Here is a 27,500-nt window from a genome sequence, read left to right on the forward strand (position 1 = left end):
CTGCGATTCCAATTTCCAATCATCTATAAACTCATAAACCTCTTCTCCATTACCCGAATGCCAAATCACTCGGGAAGGCGGGAGGGGGGGAGAGAACTGTGTAATTACCCAAACAAAACACCCAACAACAACTGTAAATGTGATCAATTCATTAACATAAACCCACCCCGGGAGGGAAGAGATAAAGATGAGCTGCCGGTCTCGTTTGAGATACGCACGTCGTACGCCGCGCTCTCTAATGAAAACACATATTAAACATCAACATTTGGAGGAGGAACCGCCGCGATGCGGGGGCATACCTTCTCCCAACCTTGCCCGGTAGTGTGAAGAACGGGCTCAACGCTTCACTCAACAGGAACATCGTTTTTTTTTTGCCCCACGCCGCACGCCCTCTAATTCCAGTTTGCCACTCCACGAGTCCCCGGTGGCCCCGGGAATCGTTGGCGTTGGCCATCAATTTAATATTCCCCGAAATGAACACATCGCATCGTCGAGGCGGTGCGGTGCGGTGCCGGGGGCCTTTACCTAAATATTGCAAATGGAAACGTAATCATCAACATCAACAGCGAGAAAAATATGTTTCAAAGCGGCCATTCCACGCCGCAGGGTGGCCGTGGCCACTACCTGCTACTCCTTGTCCAATGCGGATTGGCGGCGGCGGTGCAATCGCGTCGCGCCACAGGAGAATGGGGGGAAAAAGTAGAAGAAGAGATACACTAATTAACAGCATGATCTGGTCTGGCGGTCCATGGAACTTGGTGAAAAGAAGCAACAACAACAAGAGGAAAAAAAAAGGATTCAATTTGCTCTCTTTCTGTCTCTTTCATTTTCCTCGCCTCACTCGTTGTGTTTACGTTTCCATCGCAGTACGCGGAGCGCACGCAACGCTGCCACCAGCAGATCATCTCTCATCATCAGCGTGGTCACACCTACCACCACCTCGTCCTTCCTCCTTCACGGAGCATACGGTTTGTCGGAGCATCATTTGATGCTGACCGCTGCGCGACCACCACCCACTGAGGTGTGACAGGTCACGTTTTCCCTCGCGGGGAAAATGTGATTGAGCGAAGGGACTACTGATTGGCATTTTTCCCGTGCAATTTTCCTCCGCCCGAAAACAGATCAAACGGCGATGAGAAGGGCCGCTACCCCACCCCGATAAGGAATTTATCATTCACCAACAACAACAACGACAACAGCAACAACAACTGGCCAGAACGAAAAGCAAATCTCAATCATTGCGCGATGGCCACGTGGCCTCGGGCCCATTTGCCTGGGGTGTGTGCGAGCGCACGCCCTTGTTTGACGCGATGTTGACAGACCAACCCACCCACCCACCCACCCATTCACCCCAGGACGCCCCACGCACGGCCCAGAGAGATCAGTGTCCGATCCGATGTTTCATTAACAAACATGTCTTTGCCGATCGCAGGGGGTCGCGTCCGTGGCGTCGTCGTCGTCGTTGATGGTGTTGTTGAAGCATAAAACTGAATGCGGCACACACCGACACGCACTAGAGCAACAGTTCGGTCGGGCCGGTGCAGGGGGAGAGGTCTTCTTCTCCGCTGCCACGACTGACGTCATTGTGCACCTTGAGACACGCGGACACGGAGGATTTTCGGGGACACACGGTCCCCACTAAGGGGGAGGGAGGGCGCATTACATCTCGCGCCTCGTCGTCCTGATGCTCGTCCACCTTCATTGCTCAATCCGTGTGCTGCTGCTGCTGCTGTTCTGGTCAGTTGATTCTTCTTTTTTTCTTCTTCTTCAATCCCTTACGATCAAACTGTCATTTGTCATGCGCGTTCATCGCTTCAAGTAATTACAATTACACGGAGCCAGACGATCATCGATCGTCAAAGATCGTAGGGAACGAGACGAAAACCAAAGCAAACGCTCCTCGTTCCTCCTCGGCATCACCACTACGCTACGCTGAGTGCCAAAAAGTGTCAATTCGCGATCGCTTCCCGGACGATCGTCTGCTCTTCTTCTTCTTCTTCTGCTTCGCTTTTTTCACGCTCATTTCCGCTGTCGACCGCTGCTGCCCCGATGGCCGGAGTGCGATCGAGAGGAGGTGCCAAACGAAGTTTAATTACTTTACGCGTGGTCTTCCCTCCATCTCTCTCTATCCCTTTTCTTTTCTCTCTCTCTAGCTCGATATTTATGCTCACGTTGCTTTAGTTCAATCAATCAACCATTAACACACCTCTTCGTAGTTGTTGTGCAGCAGACCATCCACCAATTTCACCTTCCTCGTGACTCTCTCTCTCTCACTCTATCTCGCTCTCTCTGCTTCTCTTCTTTTTCTCATGTTTTCCAAACTGTCCCGTTCGATTTTTCGCGCGTGAAAATGCGCCTCCATCCCTCTTCACTCTCTCTTTCTCTCTCTTTCTCTTTTCGTGGTTAACCGATTCCAATCGAAGTGATTTATTTGATCAGATCCGTCCGACCACAGCCGGAGGGGTTGACCAAAAGGGGGGGGGGGGCACACACACACACACGGACACACACACACACACGCGCGCGCAGGAAGGCGGAACAAGCAATTAATCACCGCGAAACGCAAACAACAATCCGCGAATGAATGAGGCGTGCGTGCGTTCGTACACTTTATCGGAATTATATTTTACCCCGCGCACTCGCGCGTCTGTGTGTGTGTGTGTGTGTGTGTGTGTGTGTGTGTCTGCCAGCAGATCAACCCCGGTTATTGATTAATCTTTCAACGGGAACTTCTTCGTACCAGCCAGCCAGCCAGCCAGCAAGCGCATCACATCTCCTCCGCCGATCGGTCTGGTTGTGTACTTGTGTCTGGCTCGACGGTCGGTTTCCGACCTCTTCACCATTTCATCCTTCCTTTCATCCTTGCGACAATGACGGAATGAGCGGAGATGGCCCGTGGCCCAAGCCAAAGGCGAAACAGGCAGACAATCCCGGGAGTCGCGAGATTAAGGAAACCGGGGAGGGGAAGGAGGGAAAGCAAATAAACAGCCAACCTCCACCACCTCCGTGCGAGTTTTGACGTGCGAGCGCGTGTGAAGCGGAAAGAATACTCTACCTACTTCTGTCTCTACGGATCTCGCCCGGAGAGCTCGGATCACGGTCGCCCGGGTTAGTTAGCTTAATGTGTAAGATATTACCGGAGGCGGAGGGCAGGGGGGGGGGGGTGCTGGCGCTCCTGGACAGTGCCGACAGTGAGCTGGTTACGCGGTGCGACCGACCCGGTCGGTCGGTGGAAGAAGATGCTGTTAAAACGTGACGGTTTATTTATTCAACAAACAACGCCGCCCCGGAATCCCAACCACCGGGGCCGGGACCGGGCCGGGCCGGGCCGGGAACGTCGAAGAAGTCATTTCCGTGGCTCAAACCCGTCGACGCGATGGCCGGGGAGTCGATTTTCCCATTTTCCTCTTCAGAAAGAGGGGGAAGCAGAGAAAGAGAGAGGAGGGTGGGGATAGTGAGTGAGTGCCGCCACGTGATGGGGCGAACATATTTTTGAGCTAATCTTGAGCTAACAACGGCACACACTACTACAACAGGACTACCACCAACGACCGGCCGGTGTTCTCGGAGGTGCTCGAGGGACTGATTGCGTGATAAGCTGGCTCCTCACGTAGACGGGGCGCAGTAGTAGTAGTAGTAACGAAAACAACAACAGCAACAAGAAAACCCACAAAAATCCAGCGAAATAAAGAAGGCACGACAGGACGGGAGGCTAACAACTCAAACATAATTAGGTGCGTGAGCGCATGTGGTGCGCGCGAATTTGGCGCTCTGGTTTGACAGCAAGACGACTGAGGTTCTGACTTCTGTGTACTCAGGCAACACTCGCCGTGCCTACTACGAGAAGGAGACCAGACCAGACGGAAGCGTGCCTCGTCTACTAGGATTAACGTCAGGCACCTTTTTCTTTTTCGTTCAACAGCCCTAACAACAAACGGTGGTCTCGTTGGTCTCGTTAGTTGGGCTTGGGTTCTGCTTCACAGCTTCCTCGCTCGTTTCTGCTCTAACCTCTCACATCAAAAACACTAAACAGGGGATGTACACCGCAACAGCGGAACGCACACACGGACTGTGACTAACGAAATCTGGCAAAAACATAAATAAAAATGAACACCCGAAGGCACCTCATGCAGGAACGTCGACACACACACACACTCTTTCCCAAGGCTCCATCCTCCCCTTCCCGAGGTTCATCAGTAAAGCACACCTTCCCTTTCCCCCTTGGGCGATTCCGATCCGGGGGAAAGATAAAGTTTAATTTGAAGTGATGACTTGTCGAGATTTATTTGCCCCGATATTCCGCGCTCTCGATGGATTGGAATTGGCAAAAATGGCGTCCGAAAGGACCCAAAAGCCACCACCCACCACAAACAACTCCCGACCTCTGCGATGCGAGAGGCGCCACAGCGCACACACACACAGCACATTGTTAAATGAACCGTGCAGTAAAGTGAAAGAAAGAAGTTCGGTGACGGCGATCCGGCGACCGGCAACGACGGTGCTGCGACCATTATCATCAAAACGGCGTGCGGCAAAATGGCAAAAAGGAAACGGATCTTTTCCTTTTGCCGTGGGCTTCGTTCGTTGCCTTGCCTTCTGTCGGGAAAAAGAAAAAAAAACAACCAGTCGGCCTACTCCGAACGTGCCCCAAAAACTCGAAGCAATCAAAGTTGGAAAGCGAATATTTTATCCAAGTAACGAGCGCCAGCCAGCAGAGCTCGTTCGGTCGCGTTGACGCGTACACATTCCGACTGACGACGTTGTGGAACCTCTGGGACCCAGTAGCGCAAAGTATCACCCCGAGCTGGTGAGTGAGTTAGACTGGTTTGAAGATTGTTTTCCATTTCCACTGACATTGTTTGTGTGTGCTTGTGTGTGTGTGTGTCACGCGGAAATATGGCCAAGCATATTCTAATCTCTCCCAACACCCTGAGACAAAGTCTCGTGACGACGATGTGCGCGTCGCGTTGGTAACTCCGATTGGAAGTCCGGGAGTATCTTTGTGGCAGTCTCTCAGCAGCCGGTGCGAGCACGTCCATGTCGAATCCTTCTTTTGAAGTAAACCAGGCACCAGAGTTGGGCTGCTTACCCTGTGGGTGGGGGGGGGGGGGGGGGGTGTGTAGCAATCTGTAGTGGTTCTACTGGTAAGCAAAAGGACGATTGAAGCGGAGATCCAGAACGATGACGAGGAAGAAGCTGCCATCGTCGTCGTCGGCACCAGAGAGATACGGGACGGGGAGAACAGTGTGCTTATCGGGGCGTACAAATTTAATTAAAGCAAGATGATGGCTCACGGTCTCCAGAGAGGGAGAGAGAGCGAGAGAGAGAAGGAGCGAGGGGGTATTTGTGTATTGGTTGGATCGTTGGATCGTTCTTCTCCGCACTTCTCCGCTTTCCCCGTTCGGTTCTTTGGCTTCATTTATAGGCTATATAGGCCCACCGACCGACCGACCGACCGACCGACCGAGCCCGTAGCGTAGGGGCAAAGCGTTTCGATTAGTATAATCTGTAGCGCACTTCCTCCCGCTTCCTTCCGTTTCCGGCTCGTCCCCCCCGTTGTGGTCGATGGAGCGGAACGCGGCATCATTATCGGAACGCAGCCTCAGAAAAGCGGTCGAATATGATGGCGGTGCTGGTGCTGGTGGTGGCTGGTACCGCGGCTTGTGTTTTTTGGAGGAAATTGAAATGATTCAGCAATAACGACCGGGTGGACTGGTGGTGGACCGGACCTGATGCTGGACTGGGGGAAGAAAGATATTGATTTTCCGTAGGAAGGAGGGAAGTTTGTGGGGATTGTTTAGACCAGACCAGAGCTGATTGCGTGATATAGTGTATCAGGAGGCTGGGACTAGGGGGGGGGGGGGGTTTAGTTCCCCAGCCAAACAACAAATCAGAATCCAGATTTTGGAAGGCTTTCAACATCAATTCAACGCGGGCAGATGGCAGATTCGACTCTTACCCTTCTTGATGTCCTCATCTTCGCTGATACGATCCGAGCAGCGATCCTGCTCCGAGACGTCGCACGGTGACAGCTCCGAGTGGTCGTCGCCGAGGTTGTCGTCCCCGCTGTCCTGCATGGTCAGCTTGTGGCACACTTCGAATGCTTGGCCTACGGTCCGAACAATCCGCATGGCTTGTGACTGTGGAGGGAGAGAAAGAAAGAGAAGCCCAGAAAGAAGGGTATCCAATTAGAAACCGTCAGTAACAGTCGTAAACAACTAGAGGATAAAAGCGCAGGTGTGTGCGTGTATAGTGGTATTGCCCTCATTGAACGTAACAGACAAGCAGACAGAGCAGCTGGGGAGTTGTGAGTTGTTGGGAGGTCCATTACGTCGGACCTATTACCTCTAGGTCCGAATCAAGACTCCCTCTACGCGGTAGAGTCATATCGGTGTCCAAGTATTCGTTCACGCTCGGATCCGTGTTGGGTCCCTCGGTCCGGGACGTTCGCACGGAGCTGCGTCCAGCACTGCGCGGTAGCGTTTGACACTTGAGCCGCTCCAGCGCTCCACTATCGACCGGTTCGTCCTTGAAGCAGATCTTCCGTCCCGTCGTTCGCTTCTCACCCTCCCCCGAACCAACCGCCAATTGTCTCGATTGTGAGCTTTCCTCCTCGAGGATCGTCCCAGGCAATCGACCACCACCACCACCGTCACCACCTGCCTTGGACGCACCACCACCATACTCGAACCCCCGGGGTAGTGTACTGCTGCTACCGGATACTCCGCCACCACCACGAGATAAATTGACGATCGTACTGAACTGCTTCTGGATGCCTTTGGTCGGCTTCGAGACACTCTGCTGCTGCTGCTGCTCTCCTGGTGCCGGACTACTATCACCTGCATTGCCACCTCGCCCTCCCGCCGCACCATCGCCCAGAAGTGGAGCACCGGAGCTGGACAGCTTCTCCAGCTTAAGCGTTGCCCGGATAATGTTGGGTTCATTTTGACCGACGGTCGAGGGAGTAGTTGGTGCGGAACGGACTTGCTGTTGCTGTTGCTGAGCGGCATTCGCTCGTTCATCCCGTGACACCTTCCGCAGGGCCGATGCCGTTGGTTGCGGTGACGGTAGTGCTAGCTGTTGTTGTTGCTGCTGACGGTACGCCGAGTCTTGGTCGCCCATCTTCCGGCCACCATCCTTGGGATAGGAAGCGGATTTGGATGGACCACGACCGCCACCAGTCTGCTGCTGCTGCTGCTGTTGCTTCTCTGCACGACTCTGGTGCTCGTTCAGGGATTTGGTCTTCGATGGCCGTTGATTCTCCTTGAAGTACAGTATATCGTTCTCCTCGTTGAACAGAATGTGTTTCTGTGCCGGCGCCGGACTGGACGGATTGTTGGCGGACGATGCATTGCCCCCGGTCGCATTGGCATTCTGGGCTTTCCGTAGATTCGATTGATTGCCGGATGATGTCGCCGGGGGTAGATCGCTACGTTCCTCCTCCTGCTCGTCGTAGTCGAACGTACGTTGCTGTTGTTGCTGTTGTTGTTGAGATCGTTGCGAACGTGGACGGTGGTGATGATGGTCATAGCCCTGCGAGTAGTCGTAGTACTGCGACGAGTACTTCTCGTTGTACGACTTCGGACGTGGTGCTGCCGCCGTATTGGTGCCACCACCGTAGTACCGATCGTCGTACCTCAGATCACCATCTTCTCCCATATCGTCGTCACCACCGCGGTGGCCTACGTACGCCATATTATCCTCCATCGATCGGCTGTACTCGCTCGTCTCGTCCAACGACCGTTGACGGAAATCGTCTCCGGAGCTTTCCCCGTACTCGTACCGGTACTTCATCGCTCGTGACGAGTGTTGATAGTGGGGTTGCTGCTGCTGTTGCTGCTGTTGGTAATGCTGGTGATGGTTTGATGGTGGCCCTCGACTACCAGGTCCCGGACCTGGTGGCCCTTGCCCGGACCCAAACGTTTGCTTACGGATCGTGCCCGTACCCGGGCTCATCGGTGGTTCCTTCTGGCCCGCTCCACGGCCCTTGTTGGCGCTTCCCTGGTGCGACGAGTCGTAGGAGAAGGATGGGGGTTCTTGTCCCCCCGATTGACCCTTGGCCGATTTATCCTTCTTCTGGCTACCCTTGGAGGAACCGTCTTTGCTCTTTCCCTTCGGCCACAGGAAAAAGTCCAGGGAGCTCTTGTCTTTTGCCGACTTGGGACTACGCGGTGGTGTCGAGAACTGACCTTCATAGCCGCCCGACTCGGGACCACCACCTCCTCCTCCTCCTCTTCCATCGTAATCACTTCCATCGCCACCGCCAGTATCGTGGTACTGATCGCCGGACTGTGCGCCACTGCCAGAGCCTCCACCACCACCACCGGACAGAGTACTCTTGCTTGTCTTCCAGACGTCACCGAGGGTACTGAGCGTGGACCGGGCCTTGCCCATTACATCGTTCTGCAGCTGACGAAAGGTGGACTCGTTTTTGCGCTTCGTTCCCGGCGATGTTAACCTGTCGCCATCACTAGTAGAAGGTCCACCGCCCCCATCGAGGTGATAATCTTCGGACTTTTGTCTTATCATCGTCACTGCAACCGGTGCTGCGGAAGTGGTCGCAAACACCAGCACCACCAACACCACCACTACGACCAGAGTCTCCAATACCAGCTCCAATACCACACGTTTTTTTCCGTTGCAGTACCGTTCTCACTTGTTGCGGGGACGTATTCGTTGCTGAACACACTACGGTACGGTGGAACACCTTTTGACACTGGCCACTACACTACTACTACACTACTCGCACGCTCGCCATCCAGCCACAATCTTACTCTGCTACTAACTGTGCTACACTCAAAGTCTCAACTCTGCACTATTGAGTAGAAAAAGTAAGCAAATGGACGAGATGATGAGCACTCCTGCTGGCAACGGCAACAAAACTTCCTCCGAAAAGTCCGTAAAGTCTTGACATCGTCCACGTCCGGAGTAATTGTATTTGTAAGGGAAGGATATTGCACGAACTTTTGAGGAAATATTTATTTGTTTTGTGAAACACTCTCGTCGACTTCGCGCGACACCACACGCCCCGGACGGTCGCTCGACAGCGACTACTCTACACACGAATGGACGGAACCTCACAAAATGGCGCACGGCAAACTATCTCGCTCGTCACCTCTCTCGCCCCACCCGCTGCGTCGCGCTCTCGCTCGCTAGTCATAACAATAACCGTTGGCAAACACGAATCCCCGAAGCATGATAGAAATGGATAGATGCGATTATGCGCCACCGCCACAACCACGGGGACATACCCTCACCCCTCACGACTCCAACGGCACATATAGGTGCCCCCTGCCCTGCTGCTTGCTTGCGTTTTGATCGAGATTTTGCATTGGTATGTCCCCCAACCAACCTTCCCTCTGCACGGAGGAGTGAAGGAGGAAACGGGCCACTGAAAGCCCTTTCGTCGCCCATTGTTGATAGATTGCTATTTTGAAAAATTCCGACTCGCGAAACAACGCCCGACGTCGCGTCGCGTCGCCGCTGGTCGCGAAATTCTTCGCCAGAACTCAACGCGCAGCCAGGACAAGGCAGGGACGGCGGGAGTCTGTACTTCTCACGTGGAGAATCCTTCCGAAAATGGCGACACACCAGGGCAGCGGCGGCGGCCCCGCCATGGTTTCGACCATCGTTAACGAATTATTTTTAAGGTTAGGATTTGCGTTTGGCAGATGGCAGATGGTAGACGACGACGAGACGGGCAGAGGGGCGGCAGTTCCCCCCCCCCCCCGCCCCGCTGGTTTGGTGAAGATGATGCATGCCAAGACGCTGGCCCCTGGTACGGGCTGGGTTGGTTAATGCTAAGGGAAGGACGAAAGTGACGCGAGTGGAACTAGCGCCCGTGAGCCGCTCGCTCGCTCGCTGTTCGGTGCCCCGAGAGGACGATGACGATGATGAATCGTCGATCCGGTGGTAATTGGGACATTCTTCTCTCAAAGCGGGCCTCACCCGAGCGAACGGGTGAAAGAGTGAGTGAGTGGCGAGGAGCGAACGCTGGCGGCGTGCTGCGTCGTGCTGCGCGGCCACACACTAAATCACACGCTCCGTCCAGATTGCGGTCCGTCCGGTTGCGCGCGAGCGCGCGTCTCATGGTTTTAAGGTTACAATTTGCGACAATTCCGAGAATTCGACTCCTCCGCGATAGGCGCGGTCTTTCACGTCTGAGTGTAGGTGAGTTTTCTGTTGCGAGTAGTTCAGATACTGAAAAGACCAAACTACTGGTTCTACAAATTCCAACTCTTGCGAGCTTCTGTCTGTCATCTGTCAAAAGCGAGTAACTCGATTGAAAGACCCCTCGTTGGAAGTAACGCAAATCTGGATCTAAGTAGCCTTTTTATCTCCATTCCTTTATACCGCTGGGTCTAGTAGGCTTTGTAGGCGCATCAGGTACACATGTCACTAAAACTTTAAGAGCCTCTTTTCCGTAGAAGGATACTTAGGATCTTCAAATGCTCCTCAAAAAGGCAACCATAAAAGAGCAGAACAAAAGAACAATGAGGACGATGGAATGATCTTTTTGGTACTTTCGGCTACGGCAGCAGATAAGGACGAAATTAATGACCAAGACATTAACAAGCTCCTGCAGTTTGGAGGCTGTCTCCATAATGAATAATGAAATATAGGGAACCCTCTCTCCCCGTTATCCGCAAAAGAGGAGCGTCCTAGCAGGACGCTCGAGGCAGCAGTAGACGTATCGTACCCGGTGAGTCACATCCAGGGGTCCACCAGATGCTTTATTCCCCTCCCACCACCACTCTCGGTCTTGGTGCGGGTGCGGTGGGGGGGGGGGGGGGGCATTCGGCATTTAATTTGCAAATCAAACCCCGCTGTGGCCGTCTTCTTCTGTGTGTCAAACACACAGCCACAGGCCACCATTCAACCATCTCCACCTCCACCTCCACCTTCAGTACGGTCGGTCCGGGGTTCTATTTTTGGTCCTTTGGCCGCTTTTTTCTCACTTTTCCGACCGATCCCGGCGGCTATTATTACCGCGCGCCACCGCGCTTCCTAAATATTAAACAAACATATCGCGTGCACACACATACACACATGCACACACATGCACAATGATACGCGCGATTGGGGGTCTAGGCGGGAGGGAGAAATCGTCGTACCGAAAGCACACGTCGCAGCCATCGCGTTCGGGGCGAGACTTCAATGATCCGGGCATGGCGAGGACGAGGTACCTCCGCGCCGTCGGGACATACACACACACACAGATACACAGACAGACAGACAGACAGTGAATTAATAATAAGCCAGAACAGTAGAACAGGTAAAAGAAGAACAAGTAAAATAAGAAGAGCAAGAAGAAAATATAGAACAAGTTGGGCAAAGAACGGGGAAGGACTGTTGGTGATGCGATGGTCCACATGAGGAGGACATACAGACACGCATACAATCAGACAATCTCCTTCCTCCTTTGGATTGAGATGGATATGGAGCGGACGACCGGTCTCTCCCCGTTGGACACACGAGAATGGCGGCTACGGTGGCGGCATAGTAGGCGACGACATTGAGGAAGGGGGGACGTTATTCTTAGGCCACTCTGACCATTGTAGTAATTATTTTGGGCGCAATCAAAAGTGAACTATTAAATAGAAGATTTATTACCGGACGGACCCGGACAGCTAGCGAGCCAGCGAGCGAGCGAGAGACAGAGAGACAGAGAGAGAAAGAGAGAGAGAGACAGAGAGAGAGAGAGACAGAGAGAGAGAGAGAGGCCTGGTCGAGTGTGCGACCTTGAGGCTTACGAGAAGCGGCACCACTGCTCAGGGATCAGAGGCCAGAAGGGACACTCAGCACGAGAGCAGGAGCTGCGGTTTTGAGTGATGTTGAAACAAAATGTTCAAATCTGCACCTGTCTGCTGCTCGGGGTGGGGATCAGATCATCATCGGACACCAAAGCGGCGGATACGGATTATCCGCGAAACGGCAAAATATCACAAGACATCCACCACCACGATCTTCCGCAGATCCACCTCCCCCCCTCTGCTGGATGCGACAAATGATATGCCCTGCGCTGAAGTCGAAGTGCCCCGCAGCGGACATCGAACGGATGGCCCATGAGGGATACACCCTAGTGGTGGTGGTGGTAGTATCCGGTGGTGCTAGTAGTGTCATTCGCCCGATTAGCCTTGGTCGTTGTTTTACGATCAACCAACATTCACCATCACCAGCAACAGGAGTGCGTCATCGCCTCAAACCTCACGACCGCGCGCGCTTTAGCTAATGGAGATGTCTTTTATTTATTCACACAAAATGGCTTCCCGCCCCCCAAAACCACATCCCATCGCCATGTCAAACGAGAGAATAACAATTCCCTACCCGGGGGGACTATAGCACACTTTTGGATTAATATAATGTGTCGTGTGCGTGTGTGTGTGTGTGTGTTTGGAAGGTGGTAACCATCATCAGCCTTCTGTTCAATTATTACTCAAGCGAGCGAGCGAGCGGACGGGAGACGCCAGAAGATGCTCCGAGTGCGTCATCAGCTATTGCTGCTGCTGCTGCTGCTACTGCAGGGCGCCTCCTAATGGTAGACGCGCATTAGTTTTGGATTCGGACACACATTTGGATGAAGCACAAGAAGGGGGAGGGTGGCGGGGATGTATAAATAATAATAAAATAAATGCTGCGATGCATATGATCTTCTCCTCGCACGGTGTGAGCGCGCGCCAGCAAAGAGGACTCTAATAGCCACCCTGCACCGCATCGCACGATCTGCTTCTCCACCTTCACTACACGCTGAACGTCGTCCGTGTCCATCGAAACGAGATTCTGGCGCACCCAAAACGCGTAAGCATGTGTCCGCGCGCTGCGATGCGACGCGACATCGCGAACAACGCGGTGATCCCTCCGGCCACTATAAGGATAACTGCCGTGACGCCATAGCTGTCAATCAGCGCAATTCTCGCGGCTCTCGGGCGACCAGGTAGCAAGCAGACGCAGGGCACGGCAACATGCAGACATGCAGAGGTATGCGCACCATCTACTAACTACATCTTTCGCGCTTCATTCGCCAACACACAACCATTCGGTCGGTCGGGATGGGGGACTGCAATTGCAACGCCGTACGTACCGTGGTGGTACATGACGAATGACGGATAGCGGTCCGCTCTCCTCCTCGCTGGCGGCACTGACTGGTGTGTGGTGTGGTTTGTTGTACTGGTTACAAAAAAAAAAAGTAACGCTCGCTCGGATTTCAACTCACGGACTCAAAAATCGACCCCAAAAATTCCCTGGCACCCTGAACTGATGCCAATGCGCCACCGCCACGTAACACGCCAGCCGCGAGTGAGTTTGTTGTCGTGTCGTACACCCCATCGTTCCGTTCCGTTGGTAGCCATTATTCACGACAAAAACACTCTACTCGAGATGGAGTCGCCAGGCAGAGGGGGAGGGGGAGCAGCGACACACCCCAGGCCAGCCCCAGGAGCATCCGTCGATCCGATCCGATCCACAATCCAAACGCATCGCTCGCAATCGCAATCGAATGCAGCAAATGATGTGTCTAGGATGCGCGGCCGCGAGATCCGTCGGCGAGGAGGATTTGGGTAGGTCGTGCTAGTGGCAGTAGGCATGTCGCTCGTCTAATGACGTTTGTGGTGTCCCTGACGACGACGACGACGACGACGACGCCATGTCGACTGTGTCGAATGAGAGGGAAGAGGCTCCTCCACTTGCCGTGTGCCGTGGCGAGGCGAGCCGTTCATTCGTCCGTCAAATTCTGCCTGGCTAGCCACAACAGCACATTCGAACGAAGCGCCACCACGGATTTGAGGCCAATGCAGCAGCAGCAGCAGCAGGTCTTCTCCTACGCTATGCTCCGACCGGTTCGATGGGCGTCATTCGCCACGGGATTATGATTATGATGGGGCGGGGGTCACCTATTGGTTGGGGCCCTACCCGAAACGTCCTTCTCCTCTCGCCCGCCCAGAAGGTACGGCGAGAGGGGGATGACATTGTTTTAAATAATTCCGCTGCAGACCGTTTGCATCTGTGCATGTTGTAGCCTCGTTCGTTGCCTGCTGGTGGTGGTGGATCGGAGGTCATTTTGTGTGACGCGCGCACACACACACACACACACACACACACACACACACACACACACACACACACACACACACACACACACACACACACACACACACAGTAACGAATCGGTCGGTCTATAGGCCCAAGTCTGTAACGAGCCGGCAATAAATTGGCAGATTTGCGGAACCGAAAACATCGAACAGTGACCAGACCCGGGGCGACCGGGGCCACAATTTCATAGGGGATTATACCGTTCAATCTCGTGGATAGCTTCTGCACCACACCACACGACATTCCCCTCCCCCGGACGACATTCTCAATCGAAGGTTTGGAATGTCGAGCATTCGAGCAATGCAGAAGAGCGCAGACCACACGGAGGAACGGGAGGGAGGGTGTGTGTGTGTGAGGAATTTCAACATAAATCGAATTTTATGTGTATACTCTCCTCTCCTCTCCTTTCCTCCCTTCGCCGGCCCTACTCTGGGTGCCAAGTGCCGCCGAAGTGTGCTCTGCCACCGAACGAACGAACTTTGATTGGATACCGACATTTATGATGTGAGAAAATTCATTGCAATCCGCCCGTGTCCGTGTGTACGCGCGCGGCTTTGGCACATGAAATGAGCCGTGTACTCCTGCGCCTCCCTCTGCCAGCCTGCCTGCCAGCCTGCCAGCCAGCCAGCTAGTGGCCAGTCAGTAGTCATTCAACGAACCATGACAGAAGCGCAGCGAGAGAGAGAGAGAGAAAAGGACGGAGAGAAAGCAGTGATAGAGATGCATCCGTGTGGAGCATGTTTTATGGAGGATCGTAAAGTGCAAACTCCCACTAGCAGTTTGTGGTCTGGTCTGCCTCAACTACTAGCAGTACTCACGAATGTAATGCATCGCCGCTACGGAGTACACACACACACACCGACACAGACACACCTTCCAAGGGCCTGACGACGTACTGACGATGACGACTAGGACACGGCTCGCCTGGCGGTCCGGTCAGTCGTCATTCGGTTAAGTAAACGAAACGCGAGCTACGCTGGATGCGCTAGACTAGTTGAGTACACCGTCCCTTCCCTACTTCTCCCTTTCCGCCACGCCATCCTGACACGTATACAAACATTATAAAGTCTCCAATGGACTCGGCTGCCCATCAGCAGCAGTAGCAGCAGTATGTGAACATCTGGAAAACGCCTCGCCACGCACGGGTTTTTTTGAGGCGGAACTTTTGCTGGAAGTCGGCCCAATCGACGACCAGCCGACCAGCCGACCAGCCGACCGGCAGTCGGATGATTTAGCGTCGTCGTCGTCGTCGTCTGCTAGGGCCAGTAGCTGCAGTAGTAGCAGCAGCAGCAGCAGCAGCAGCAGATCCGTTTTAATAGTTTTTTGCCATTTTGTAGAGAGTAGCGAATGGGATATGATTTATGGAAAAGCGTGAGAATTCCTTCGAAGGATAGTGTGTGTGCTCGTGTGTAGGTCGCTCCTAGATGGACACACACACACACACAAAAGAGGTTGCTTCTGGCTTGCGGGCATACCAATCATTCGTGGGCGCGTTGGGCACAAACAAGCGAAAATACGGATCTTACCCCGTAAAACCTGAGCCTCCCTTTCCGGACGACGGTTGTGTCCTGCCGGGCCTCTAGGCCGGGAGAAGGGGGACGCAGGTCCGGGGGGTCCGGAAGCGGCGTAGAAAACCTGGGCACAAAAACCGGACCGGAGCGAGGAAATTGCCAATTAAGCAGTCGTAAAACTTATCCAATTTTACGATACACAACCAAACGGAATGGACGACCGGGCCCCGGCCAAGAAGATGATGATGGTGTGCTGGCCAGATAAACATAAACCTCTCTCCTTCTTCTTCCTCTCTCTCTCTCTCTCTCTCTCTATCTCTGTGTTGGCCAGTATTTCACTTCGCACCAAACAGAAGTTAGTAGTTTGAGTTTGAGCTGAAACCATCAACGATAACGCGCGCCTCGTGTTGTTTTACGGCTCCTCAATTGTGCTGGGCCAGGTTACCAGCTTTATTAGTGCGCCTGGAACGGGCGGGGCGGAGGGGTCTGGACTATGTGAAATCGATGTGCATTTCGCATTGCCACACTAACTCCGTGTTTATCGTAGCTGGCAGATGGTTCCGCTAAGTAGCTAATTAAATCCATATCAAGCGATTGGCCCGCAGTGGACGAGCGAGCGAGAGAGATAGAGAGAGAGAGAGAGTGGAGTGAGACCGAGCTGACAGCTGTCAAGCAATAGCTTGCCTTTCGCTATCGAAATGCGGATTTAAACGTCCTGGTCCTGGCCGTTGCCTCTTCTTATCTTCTTTATGGTGTGTTCAAAGGCTCAGTAGGAGGTTTTGCACTCAATTCGCTCACTCGCTGAAAGCATTTAGTCCCGTTATTGTGGGGCGATCTAGTTGGTTTCCTTTTTGACAGCTGTCAAGTGAGGATTTGGACAAGCAATCGCAACAATGCGCATGACAGATGGTTTGATTGTCCAATCAACCGACTAGAGAACACAATAAGTAGGCTACGAGAAACCATTATGAACCAAACCTCCGTTTAGTATACCTAAAAGGCTACTTGGATTGGTTCAATTTTGAGGTTAGTTTATCCAACGTTATTATTTCGATTTCCGTCGAAACAAAAGCCTCGCCTCAAAAAAAAAAAAGAGGGAAAAAGCAGCAACGATTCTGAACCATTCCTAAACATCCAACATTGTGTTTGTGGTGTGTGTTTGGCCGGGTCCAGCGAGGAGTGGCACCCAATTACCAAAACACCATTTGTCACAAAATGGCTGATTAATGGTCGACCCCCCCCCCTCCGGGACACTGGTCTGCCTGTCTGCCCGGCCCGGCGAATTGAGCAATCACCCACCTACCACTGCCCCTTCAGCCACCCACCCACCACCACCAATTCCATAATCATTCTACCTGGGTGGCGGTTTTCAAAGACAGCCGCCGCAAGCCAACAAGGGAAACGTGCGCCCGAGAAAAATCGCAAACCCACCACCACCCACGCCTCCCCGCCGCAAATCAAGCCAATCAAAGTTCCTAGGCCCCCCCCCCCCTGTCTCTGCATTCCGGTGCTCTCTTTCTACTCTTCGATTCACAATCCATCATGCGGCGGCTTGATGCGTGTGATGCGGAAGGAACGAGATGCCAAAAAGGGATCTCTCTATCCCCCTCCCCCTCTCAATTCCTTTTCCTTGCGGCCGCTCGCCGCAAAAACCGCAATTTATTTCGCCCGTGGGTCCCCCCCTACCGAGTGAGCTCAAGCCGTATTTGTGTACACAATCCCGACCACGACCACCACCAGGTAGGTAAGAAGGGGGTGAGGGGTGAGGGGGGAAGGGTGGGTTAATCTACGCGCGCAAGCGACGACGGTGGCATCGAAAATCGGCATCGCGAACACTCTTCACCGAATGGAAATCCTCGCACCGGTTCGATGTGTGTGTGTGTGTGTGTGTGTGTGTGTGTGTGTGTCGATGCTGATTGCGTGCACGCGTGACCGACGGTGTTATGCCAATTAATCTCCCATCCTTCCCATCCTACTCCACGCCACCCTCTCTCTTCCTTCATTGCTACCAGTAAACTCCGGAACACACTGACACACACACACACACACACACACGAACGCACGCAGACACAGAACACGAAGCGAACGACAGTTGAAGGCATCGATGGGTGGGGGGTCCTTGGCAAACAAAACGCACAACAACGTTTCAATAAAACTTTATCACCATTATGCCCCACCAACGCGCGCACACCGACACACACAGATACAGACACACACACCGAGATACTGACACCGGAAAAAGGGGTTTTTGGGGTGTTAACTTCGGTCGGTCGGTGACCGACGGGTGTTGTGACTGCTTTTAGCGAACCTTTCTTTCGATCTGTTTCACGCTTCATTTTCCATTTTCCGGTCGGACAGCCAGGCAGACAGACAGACGGACAGACAACCTAGCTATAGCTTCTCCGGGTTCTGTCTCCTTCCCTCGCTTGCTCCGGGTGGTTCTAATAAATCTTCAAAGAGCACTCTGCGCGGCGCGTGAAAGGCAGGCAAAAGCAAGCAAAATGATCCGAAAAGCATCAAAAAGTTTCATCCATCCATCCATCCGGACAACACCTCCGGACTCCGGGATCTAATCGTGCGGCTGGCCGGAAAAAGGATGTGGTCGGTCGAGTTCGGAAAAAAATAGAAAAAAATAAAAAGGTGGACCGAGAAATATAAAAGGAATCAACCCGGCGATGCTGTGTGTTTGTGCCTGTGTTTACACTCGATCGATCGAGTTCGAGGAGTTGCGCCCCCCCACCCCTCTCCCCATACAGTGTTTCTTTGAGAGTGCGGCCTTTTGTGTGAAAATGTCTTTGTTGTTTGGCCGCCGCGGGGCCGTGGCGCATCAAAAACGCGGTTGTTGATCGTCAACGCCAGGCGCGATGGAGACGCCTGGTGGTTGACCGTCGACGACGACGGACGGGCGCACGGGGGACGTTTAGTGTCAGAGCACGGCAAGGGGCTAGGGTATGAGAGGGACCGAAGGAAGGAGTCCGGCAGATGATCTACAGCGCGTGGACGGGTTTATGATGGGTTGTGTGGTGCGGCGCACGGATTCACTTTCTACTTTTGTCCCACGATTTCTACGCAAAATGCGGCCATTTTGCGGCCCCCGGCGGCCACAACACAGTGACAGTAAGATCTGCGAGAACAAACGCACGCACACACACGCACACACACACGCACACAGTGGTGGTGATGGGTCTGGTTGACTGAATTATTTATGATGATGTGATGAGGAGCGGAAAGGGCGGCAGCGACGAATGTGGTGGAATCAAAGGCCAATAACGCGCGGCAACGTTTTAGTCGCTTTTTAGTGCCACCACCGTTTGTTGTCCCCCGCTTGTTGGCCCCTGATTTACACGTCGCCGATCGCTTGGATTGCTGTGATCGTGGCGAGAGACCGTCCGTGACCGGCTGGTCGTCTTTGGCTCACACCATCACTCGATTACTTTGGATCAAGGATCAAGTGACCAAAGTAACAAAAACAAAGCAAAGCATATGCATATGCTACGATAAACATGGAGGAAACAACGAAGCAACAAACGACCAGCGGATGCTTCCTTCTCCGCCATGCCCCTTCTCGGAGGAATCATTTGAAAAGATCGAAATAACATGTCCGTATTTTTAGCCGCCTTGAATAAGAAATTGTTTATAAGTTTTCTGAATAAGAAAAGTCCAAATTGTTGGTTCCTTAAATGCTTCTGTTGATTTCGCAAAATGATACTAAATAATACAAATTATGAACAGTTCTACGTTGCAAACAAACGGATAATAGGCTTAATATCTGGACCATTTTTGTGGCAGCTATTATTATAACACAATGGAGCCAAATTTGTATTTGAAAAACGATCCCGAAAAAGTGTGTTCAAATCATAGAAACCATAACGTCATGCGAACCGATCACATGACATAGCAAGCTGCGACGGTTATGTGCCTTTTCTGGCTTAGTTGAACTTGAAGAAACGTCATGTTCAGTACCTTTCCCAAGTTTCTCATGCTCTTCGCGTGTATTTACAGTCATTAGTGAAGAAATGGTTTTGCGAAAATAATCTTTTCCGTAGCTACAAGCAAAAACTATAGTAGTTTCAACATCGTTTTCCTCAGTCACAAATGACTTCCATTTAAGCAGTAGTTAACATCGAAGATCGATTGCCGAAGAACATCAAAATTGGTGCGCCATAAGGTCGGCTGGTCACATGTTTCGTTCAAGGATTAGCGACGAGAAGCATAGCGTCACCAATTTACACTTAATCCCTGGGAACGTTCGCTGCTCCTTTTGATGTCCTTGCGAGCAATGAAAGGAAGCCAACTCGTCTCGTCTAACTCCAGCACCAATCAATTAGCGGAGGAAGACCTGTTGCTGCTGCCCCTGGCAACACTGTCGCTCCTCAGGCAGTCGAAAGGCACAACGACGTCGCAAATGTCGGTTTCATCTTCGACCATTACTCACACCAACAGCATCAAGTTGCTTTCATTGTGTTGGGAATTTGTGAATGCGAACAAAAAGAAATCTCGCCTTCTCTAGCAGCAGAGTGAGTGAGAGAGAGAGAGAGAGAGAAAGAGAGAGAAAGAAAAAGGAGTAAGAAGTGTCACCAAGCGGTTTGGTTGCGAAAATAAATCATTTGCCCCAAGGGTGGCCAAAACACCCGCCACGCCACTACCACGACGTCAACCCCTATTTTGTGGAACAATCAAACGCGCGACATCGCGACAGCAACTTTGATCCGCAGGTCACAGGATAGTGGCCGCGACCGCTTCATAGTCCAGAGAAAACGCACGACGCAAACAGCTCAGCCAAGCTGATGCCAAGCACTCCAAGGTGACAACGAGCGCACACACACACACACACGCACGTCGATACGAACGAAAGGAACCCCGAGTTAGTTAGTTAGTGGCGAGCCAAAAAGGTGCAAACGAATGTCGCGCGCTCGATGGTCAAAGAAAAAGCGAAGCAAACCATATTTTCGTGGAGCCGCGGGGGAGTGGAGAGGGACTCGTGGTGGGGCCCAGAGGAGAAGTGAGGACCTTCGGCGGTTTCGTCGCCGTCGTCGGCTTCTAGTGAACCCCGTCCTGCGATGCGACGCGTCGTGATCTTTCTAAATCCGGACACCGAAAGGCAATCCGGACGCGACGATGGCGCGAGGCGGAGGAGACGCGGAGGGCCACACTCCAAAGACACTTTAACAATAATTTTCACCCTCTCACCAGCGCAACAGCAGCAGCAGGCCGTATGGTCCGCAGCAAATCATCTTCCCTCCCAGCAGGCAGCGCAACCGAAACTCGGTCCCTCGGTCTCGGTCTAGAGAAGCGAATCCTAAATCCCCAAAGGCAGCAGCAGCAGCAGCAGTGTCCGTGGCTCATAAAAACGATCAAAAACCATAACCGCACACACACACACACAGAAGGGGGTAATGTGTAGACCGGACACACACCAATCTTCCTCAGTCACAGCCGGTTGGCAGTTGGACTCTTGGCTGCTGCTCCTGCTGCTGCTGCTGCATTCAAGCAACGGGCTGTATTGCTGCTGCTACTGCTGCTGCTACACCTGCACCGCTCAGAGGGGATACCGGAATTGGTGGTTTTTTCTCGGTGTTTTCCGAATTTCTCCTCCCACCCCCCCCCCCCCCCCCCCCAAAAAAGGCAGTCGACCGCGTGGCCCGCGAGTTTCGCGCAGATTCTTTTTTTTTCTTCCTGCCGTAGCTTTTTTGCTGCTTTGTGTACTCTAAACGCCCGTTCCGGTTTCCAATTGTTATTTTTAAACCATTTGTGCATCAATACACACACACACACACACACACACGCGCCGAGAACAACACAACAACACAGGCGGTTTGGCGAAATGGTTGATTGCGAAGGGTTGATTCGCGCTTGGCTTGCTACGATTTGCACAGCAACAGTAACAGCAGCAGCTGCAGCAACAGAGAGCACATTGTCAGTTACTATAATGGGCCTGCTTCTTGGAGGCCAAGTTGACAATCGTAGGCAGCCATTGCAAAGCTTACGAAATCGGTGGTGGCGGGGAATGAACTATGATGTCCTTTGCGCCCCAGATGGTCGCTCGTCCTGCGCCAAGTAACTCCAAAATTTAATTAGATCCAGGGAAATTATAAACCGCAAATCTTGGCTCCCAGCAGGACCAGAGTCCTGCTCTCAATCCCTTTGGAGCATGATCATCATAATCATCGCGTTGCGGCGGAGGCTAATTCGGAAATCTGCCACTCGCCCCAACAACAATCACGCGCTAGCGGCGCACGGTGGCCCGGGGGGTGGGGGTAGAAAAATCGCCGAAAAACAACGCCTCACCACACACCACGCTCTCGACTGACCCACCCTAACACACCTCCTACCGCCTACCCTTCTCACCCCCTTCGAGAGGGTGGCGAAAATGTGCGGCGAGAGGCCCCCAGAGGCAATCCACTTGATGACTTTGAAATTTATTCATTTATTTCTCGCCACGCAACGCAACGCCACACAGCACACCACACACCACGGTATGCCATGCCATGCCACGGATTTTATCGCTTCGTCCTTCGTCCACCGATCAACCTTCCTGGCCGCCCGCCCGCCATTCCATCGTCCTCTCGTGGCGTTATTTTTTTTTTGTTGTTTTTTTGGTGGCGTTTCTATGTGTTCCTCTTTCGCTTTTCCAATTCCCGGGAGGGTGAAGTGCAGCATCGGGGATGATGATAAAAACGGAAGCACAGTCCACGACCCCATCCCCCTCCCCTTCCGGCAACATCCCTTGTAATCTGTTTCGCATCACCGCTTCTTCTGTGTTCTGTGTTCTGTGCGCAGAGTTCGCGTTCGGTCATCCTTGTCACCTTCGTCACCCCCCTCCTGTTGTTCCCACCCACCTCCTGCTCCTGCTACATTTCCGTACTTTACGTTTTCACCAAACAACCATTTTTCTTTTTTCCCCCGTTTTTTTTCGTAAGATAGATGGGAGAGGGAGGTGATGGAAAAGGGGTATGCGGTACCGGTCATCTCATTTTGTTGCTTCTTTTACTTTCTTTTTCCTGTTCTGCTTTTGTCGCTTTACTACGCTACGCTACGCCAATACTACGCTACTACCACCAGATGCCACAGTCACTAGTCAGAGCAAGAGGAGATGGAGGAGGAGATCGAGGAGGGTGGGTTGACCACCGCTCTCACGTGGTCACTCCACTCTGCTGCACACAACACACGCGGACACACACACGACCGCAAACCACACCACCATACCGCTGCTCCCTTGTCTCCGTCAACATATCAACCCGCCCCGGGTGAGGAGAAGGGTGGGGGTAGAGTGAGATTTGTGGGTCCGCCCCGCCAGGCCCTCCACTTGTGGGCCGGGGGGGTTTTGTGAAAGGAGGAAGGCGTTTCATTCTTTATGCTTTTGGGAGGACTATTTTTAAAAACACTGGTTCTGATTTTTATCACTAAAGAACCGCCAGGAACGGGGGGCGGGGGGGGGGGGTATGGTAGTGAGGTAGGTGCGAGTGATAGGGGACCGAACCGCACACACGCACACACACACACACACACACACCGGACGCCCGGTTGAGGGGACACAGGAAATCGTCCTTCTCTTGGGACCTCCCCACACAGCCACACGCGCGCGCCTTCTGATCGCTGGAGTAGTGAACTCGCATTGCTAAACGCTGCTATCGCGCTCTAGGATCAACAGCAACAGCAACCACGGCAGGACACACTCGCAGCAGGCCTTGCCTTCGAGAAAGAGCTAGTGCGCTAGTGACACAACGGAAGCAACGATGACGTTGAAGCAGACACGTACACACGTACACACACAGCACGACGCCATTGATTGCATAACTGCGAACAGATATCCACAGCGGGATGAGCTTTAACGGGTCTCGCAAGGATCTCATCCCTTTTCGCTTAAAAGGACATGACAGCATCAACGCCACTGTGATCAGAGCAGTGCGTTTGTATGTGTGTGTGTGTTTAGCAGTACAGCACAATCTGGATACTAGAACACTTTCCGCCGGTACCGGGATCGGGATCGATAACGGGCGGGAGGCGCGATTGCGAAACGCCACCCCTCACGCTCACTGACAGGCGTTACGACGACGACGACGACGACGACGAAGCGTTACACACACGCGTCACTAAATGCCACCATCACCATCGTCATCATCGGCACCACCATCATCACCGCCATCGGGAGACAACAACAACAACGCGGCCGGAACAACGCAAATAAACAGTGCAAAACCAATCAACCAACAAGCATCCGTATCCTGGACACACGACAGAGAAAGAGCAAGAGATAGAAAGAGAGAGAGAGAAGGAGATCGCGAACACACGAGACGTAAGCGAAGACGCAAATCTCCGGTTCCGTCAAAAGAGTGTCCTGCTCCTTTCGAGCGTGTGACGTACGTCGATCGATCGATCTACTACTACTACTGGTGGGGAACCGCACACACGCACGATTCGCACGTTGGACGCAAAAGAACCGGCTCCGGTGAACCGTGACCGACCGCGAAGAACCGCGTTCGATGGATCCACTGCACGCACTGACCGACCGACCGATCGACCGACGAGCTTGCCTGCCCACCGCCTGCGCTGATGATCGGTTGATCGTGGTCGACGACGGCATCACGGCGCTCTCGACTACTACACACCAAGAGACGACGACGACGACGACGACCACGACAACGACAACGACGACGAAATCTGACGCCGACGCCTTTCGTCCCTTGTCCGATCCGATCCCGTTACGATCCGGGAGTTTGCAAACCCCTCCTCCACCCCGCGAGGTGGGTGGTGGAGGAGCTGAGGAGCGGAATGCAAAATACCCCAAAACGAAACGAAAAAAAAAGCAACGAGAAACCAAATCCGAAACAACCGATAGCGCGTCCTCGCTCGCACACAGCAGCATTGCCAGCGGAGTCAATCACAACCCCCCACCCCACCTTCTCCGAACCCCCCCCCCCCCCCTCCGCAATTCCCCTCCCCGCGGGGGCTGGCTGCCCCTTTGGCCATGTCTGTTTGGTTATAATTTTAAAATATCGCGCTCCATCTCGCTCGAACCTCGCGGCTAGTAGACAGTAGTAGCGCAGCAGCGAACGTTCGCAGGATCATCCCCCGATCGCGAGTGACCACCACCATCACACACCAAACGAGGCGAACGAGTGTGTAGATCGACGCCCGAGAAGACGTCAATCCTGTGTGGAAAGGTCCACACATAGTGTTAGATCACACAGAAAGAGAAAGAAAGAGACCGAGAGAGAGAGAGAAAGAGAGAGAGAGAGAGAGAGAGAGAGAGAGAGAGAGAGAGAGAGAGAGCGAGCGAGACTACGAACACGAACTCTACTGGTTCGTGTCCTCTACTCCGGATCTACTCAGGATACACTCCGAGCCCCTGGTCGACTCGGCTCGAGGATCGATCAGATGGTACGTATAGCAGCGCGTATGCGTGTGAGGTGTGTGTGTCGGTGACGTAGCCCTCCTCGGATGCAGGAGAAGAGTAATATAGTAGCTCTCGGGCGTAGGTACCCCGAAAACCAAAAAAATCCCGACGCTCCAAGCGCTTGCGTCACGAAATCCAAGAGCAGAAGATTAGCCGACGAGCCGACCTGACGAGCACGAGATCGAATGAACTTTGGAACTTGCCGGCGCGGTTGCTACTGCTGCTGCTGCTGGTGATGGTGATGGCTGATCGATCACTAATCGACTCTCGCACGCGCACTCCTCTCTCTCTCTAGCGCTCTCTCGCATTCTCACGGCTTCTCCAAGATGTGCCGCCGTTTGGATTCTCTCCAAATGGAGGCGCACGGCTCTACAATCTAGTAACGCAACTGCTTGCTGCCCCTCAGGGCATCAGTAATTATTCGACTTTCGACAGCGCGTGGTTGCCGTAGTAGCAGTATAGTAGCCATTGAGTTCAGTTTGTAGCATCAGCTGCGAGCCAGTTCACTCGCTGTTCGCTCTGGGGCGGACTAGGATTTATATCTAGAACACTGTTGCTACTCCATTTTTTTCAGTTAGCGAGATAGTTAATATCCTTCTTCTTTTTCTGCTTTTAGGGACGTCAGACAGGAGTTTTTCTGACATCATAACCAGCGAGCGAGCGAGTGAGCGAGCTGCTACCACCACCGTCATTCTCCTGATCAGCATCCTCATCATCGCCATCATCACCATCAAGATCAGCGAGGCGTAATCGTTATGACGTCTGTGACGTGTGCGCGCGTGTGGTGGTGTTGGAGCCGCGTTTGGTGGCGCGTAAGCCGGCGCACAACTTAGTGACCACCACGAGGCAGGCAGGCAGGGGACACACACTCCATGGTAAAAATAAATTCCTTGCCGATCGACAACACAGCAGCACCACCGCTCGCGCGCGCCTGACACGTCGACGGCGACGGCGCAAGTCCCACACCCGTTACTAAGGTCCAAACTGCGAGCGGCGAGGTCAAGCGACCAGCATCGCAACTGATCGCGGAGGAGTGCACAAGCGGGGGAGGGGTGTGTTGGCCGCCCGCTCGCCCGTTTTGACAAATGTAGTCACCGAACGACGAAGACGGAGTGTTCGCTCTCTCCCGCCCGCCCGTTCGCCGCCGTTCGCGTGCGTGTGTCTCCTATCATTGCTCATTTCGCCGAATGGCCGTCTACTTAAATTTATTAGCTCACATTAAGTTTCCAACATCAATAGCGTGCCATCTCCCGCGTGTTCCCCGCCGCTTTGCTTCCATTGTTGACCGGTAGAGCAGCCCGAAACGGGCTGAAATGGAGGGCAACAACAGGGCAACGCAAGTTGACGAAAAGTGAGATCCCTCGATCGCTTCGATTGTTGTGTTTTGTGTTTCTTTTTAATAATTTAACCATCACTGTGCCATCACAGTGTGTGTCCTGGGCACTACTGAAGTGTTGCGCTAATTGAAGATCTAAACATAGGAAACTTTGATGGAGTTGCAAACAGGGACTAATGTAATGCTTCATTAGCACTCACTGCACTTACGCGATTCGTCTTCTCCCCCGGGGGATACCTTTCCTTCTTTTGGTGTTTTTTTTGGTCACCTCCCAGTGACACCGTTGCCCGTCGGTTGTTTGTTTGCTTTGCAACGTCAAGCTCACCATCAAGCGAGTCGGTACAGCGGGCAACGAGACCGGAAAAGAAGAAGACGGCAACAGACACTGATGCTGGCTAACCGGCCGCTCTCGGTTGTGTCTTGCGCTTGTCTGGCGATTTTAAACCTCGTTCATCACACCATCATCATCATGATCATCATCATCATGATCCGCGCTCGTTACTACTTCACCTCGTGCGATTCTTGAGCCCCAGATGATGCCCAGATGATGCCCAGAAATGATGATAATGATGGGGCGAGAGAGCTATAAATCCGGCACCACCCGCTAGACTAGACTAGTGCCGAAATGATTCTTCGTTCGATTCGGATGCTGCCGTCGCAGGGCGCGTTTCTTTTAAATTAAACACTCTTTTTCGGAGGACATTGCGCGAAAACACGCGTCTTGTCTCGCTCTCGTCGCGTTTTGCGACACGATGCACAAAACCCTCTGTTGTGGCTACTCTGTTCTGTTGTCGTGTGAATCGAGGGAACAACTCACTCACACTCTTGTTGCTCGCGGCGTGTGTCGCAATCGATTATCGTTGGACAGATTACTCCGTATCGGTTCAAACCCCACCCAGAACTGTCCAATTCCTAACCGCCTGAAATGCTGGCGCCCGCCGATGAGTCATGCTGCTAATTTTGAATCTGTCAACAACGATTTGTTCGCTTCAGTTTCGTCTATTGCCTTCCGCTTCCCACCGTCTGTGTCGTCACGTGCGTTTCCCTCCAAAATTCAGCGAGGAATGGGAGCGCCATCATGTGGCGCTTGCCAGCCAGCCAACCAGCCAGTCACACCTTGTCCGATTCCGATTGATCGGTTTGGAAGGGATAATCCGAGAGCATGTCA

The 27,500-nt window shown here is 53.0% G+C and overlaps 1 protein-coding gene across 3 annotated transcripts in view; it reads right to left on the reverse strand.

The window, feature by feature from the left end:
* LOC125957749 (capon-like protein) overlaps nucleotides 1–27,500 on the reverse strand; it is a 65,465-nt gene that overhangs the window by 7,722 nt on the left and 30,243 nt on the right. For 2 of the 3 annotated variants that reach the window (XM_049690640.1, XM_049690641.1), the window contains exon 6: nucleotides 5,960–6,140. In XM_049690640.1, coding sequence (XP_049546597.1) covers nucleotides 5,960–6,140 — 181 coding nt within the window. Of the gene's footprint in view, nucleotides 1–5,959; nucleotides 6,141–6,345; nucleotides 8,816–23,963; nucleotides 24,016–27,500 lie in introns of those variants that run through there. The other variant, XM_049690639.1, reaches the window with a different exon arrangement.

Source organism: Anopheles darlingi, chromosome 3, assembly GCF_943734745.1.
Source record: "Anopheles darlingi chromosome 3, idAnoDarlMG_H_01, whole genome shotgun sequence".
NCBI lineage: Eukaryota > Metazoa > Arthropoda > Insecta > Diptera > Culicidae > Anopheles > Anopheles darlingi.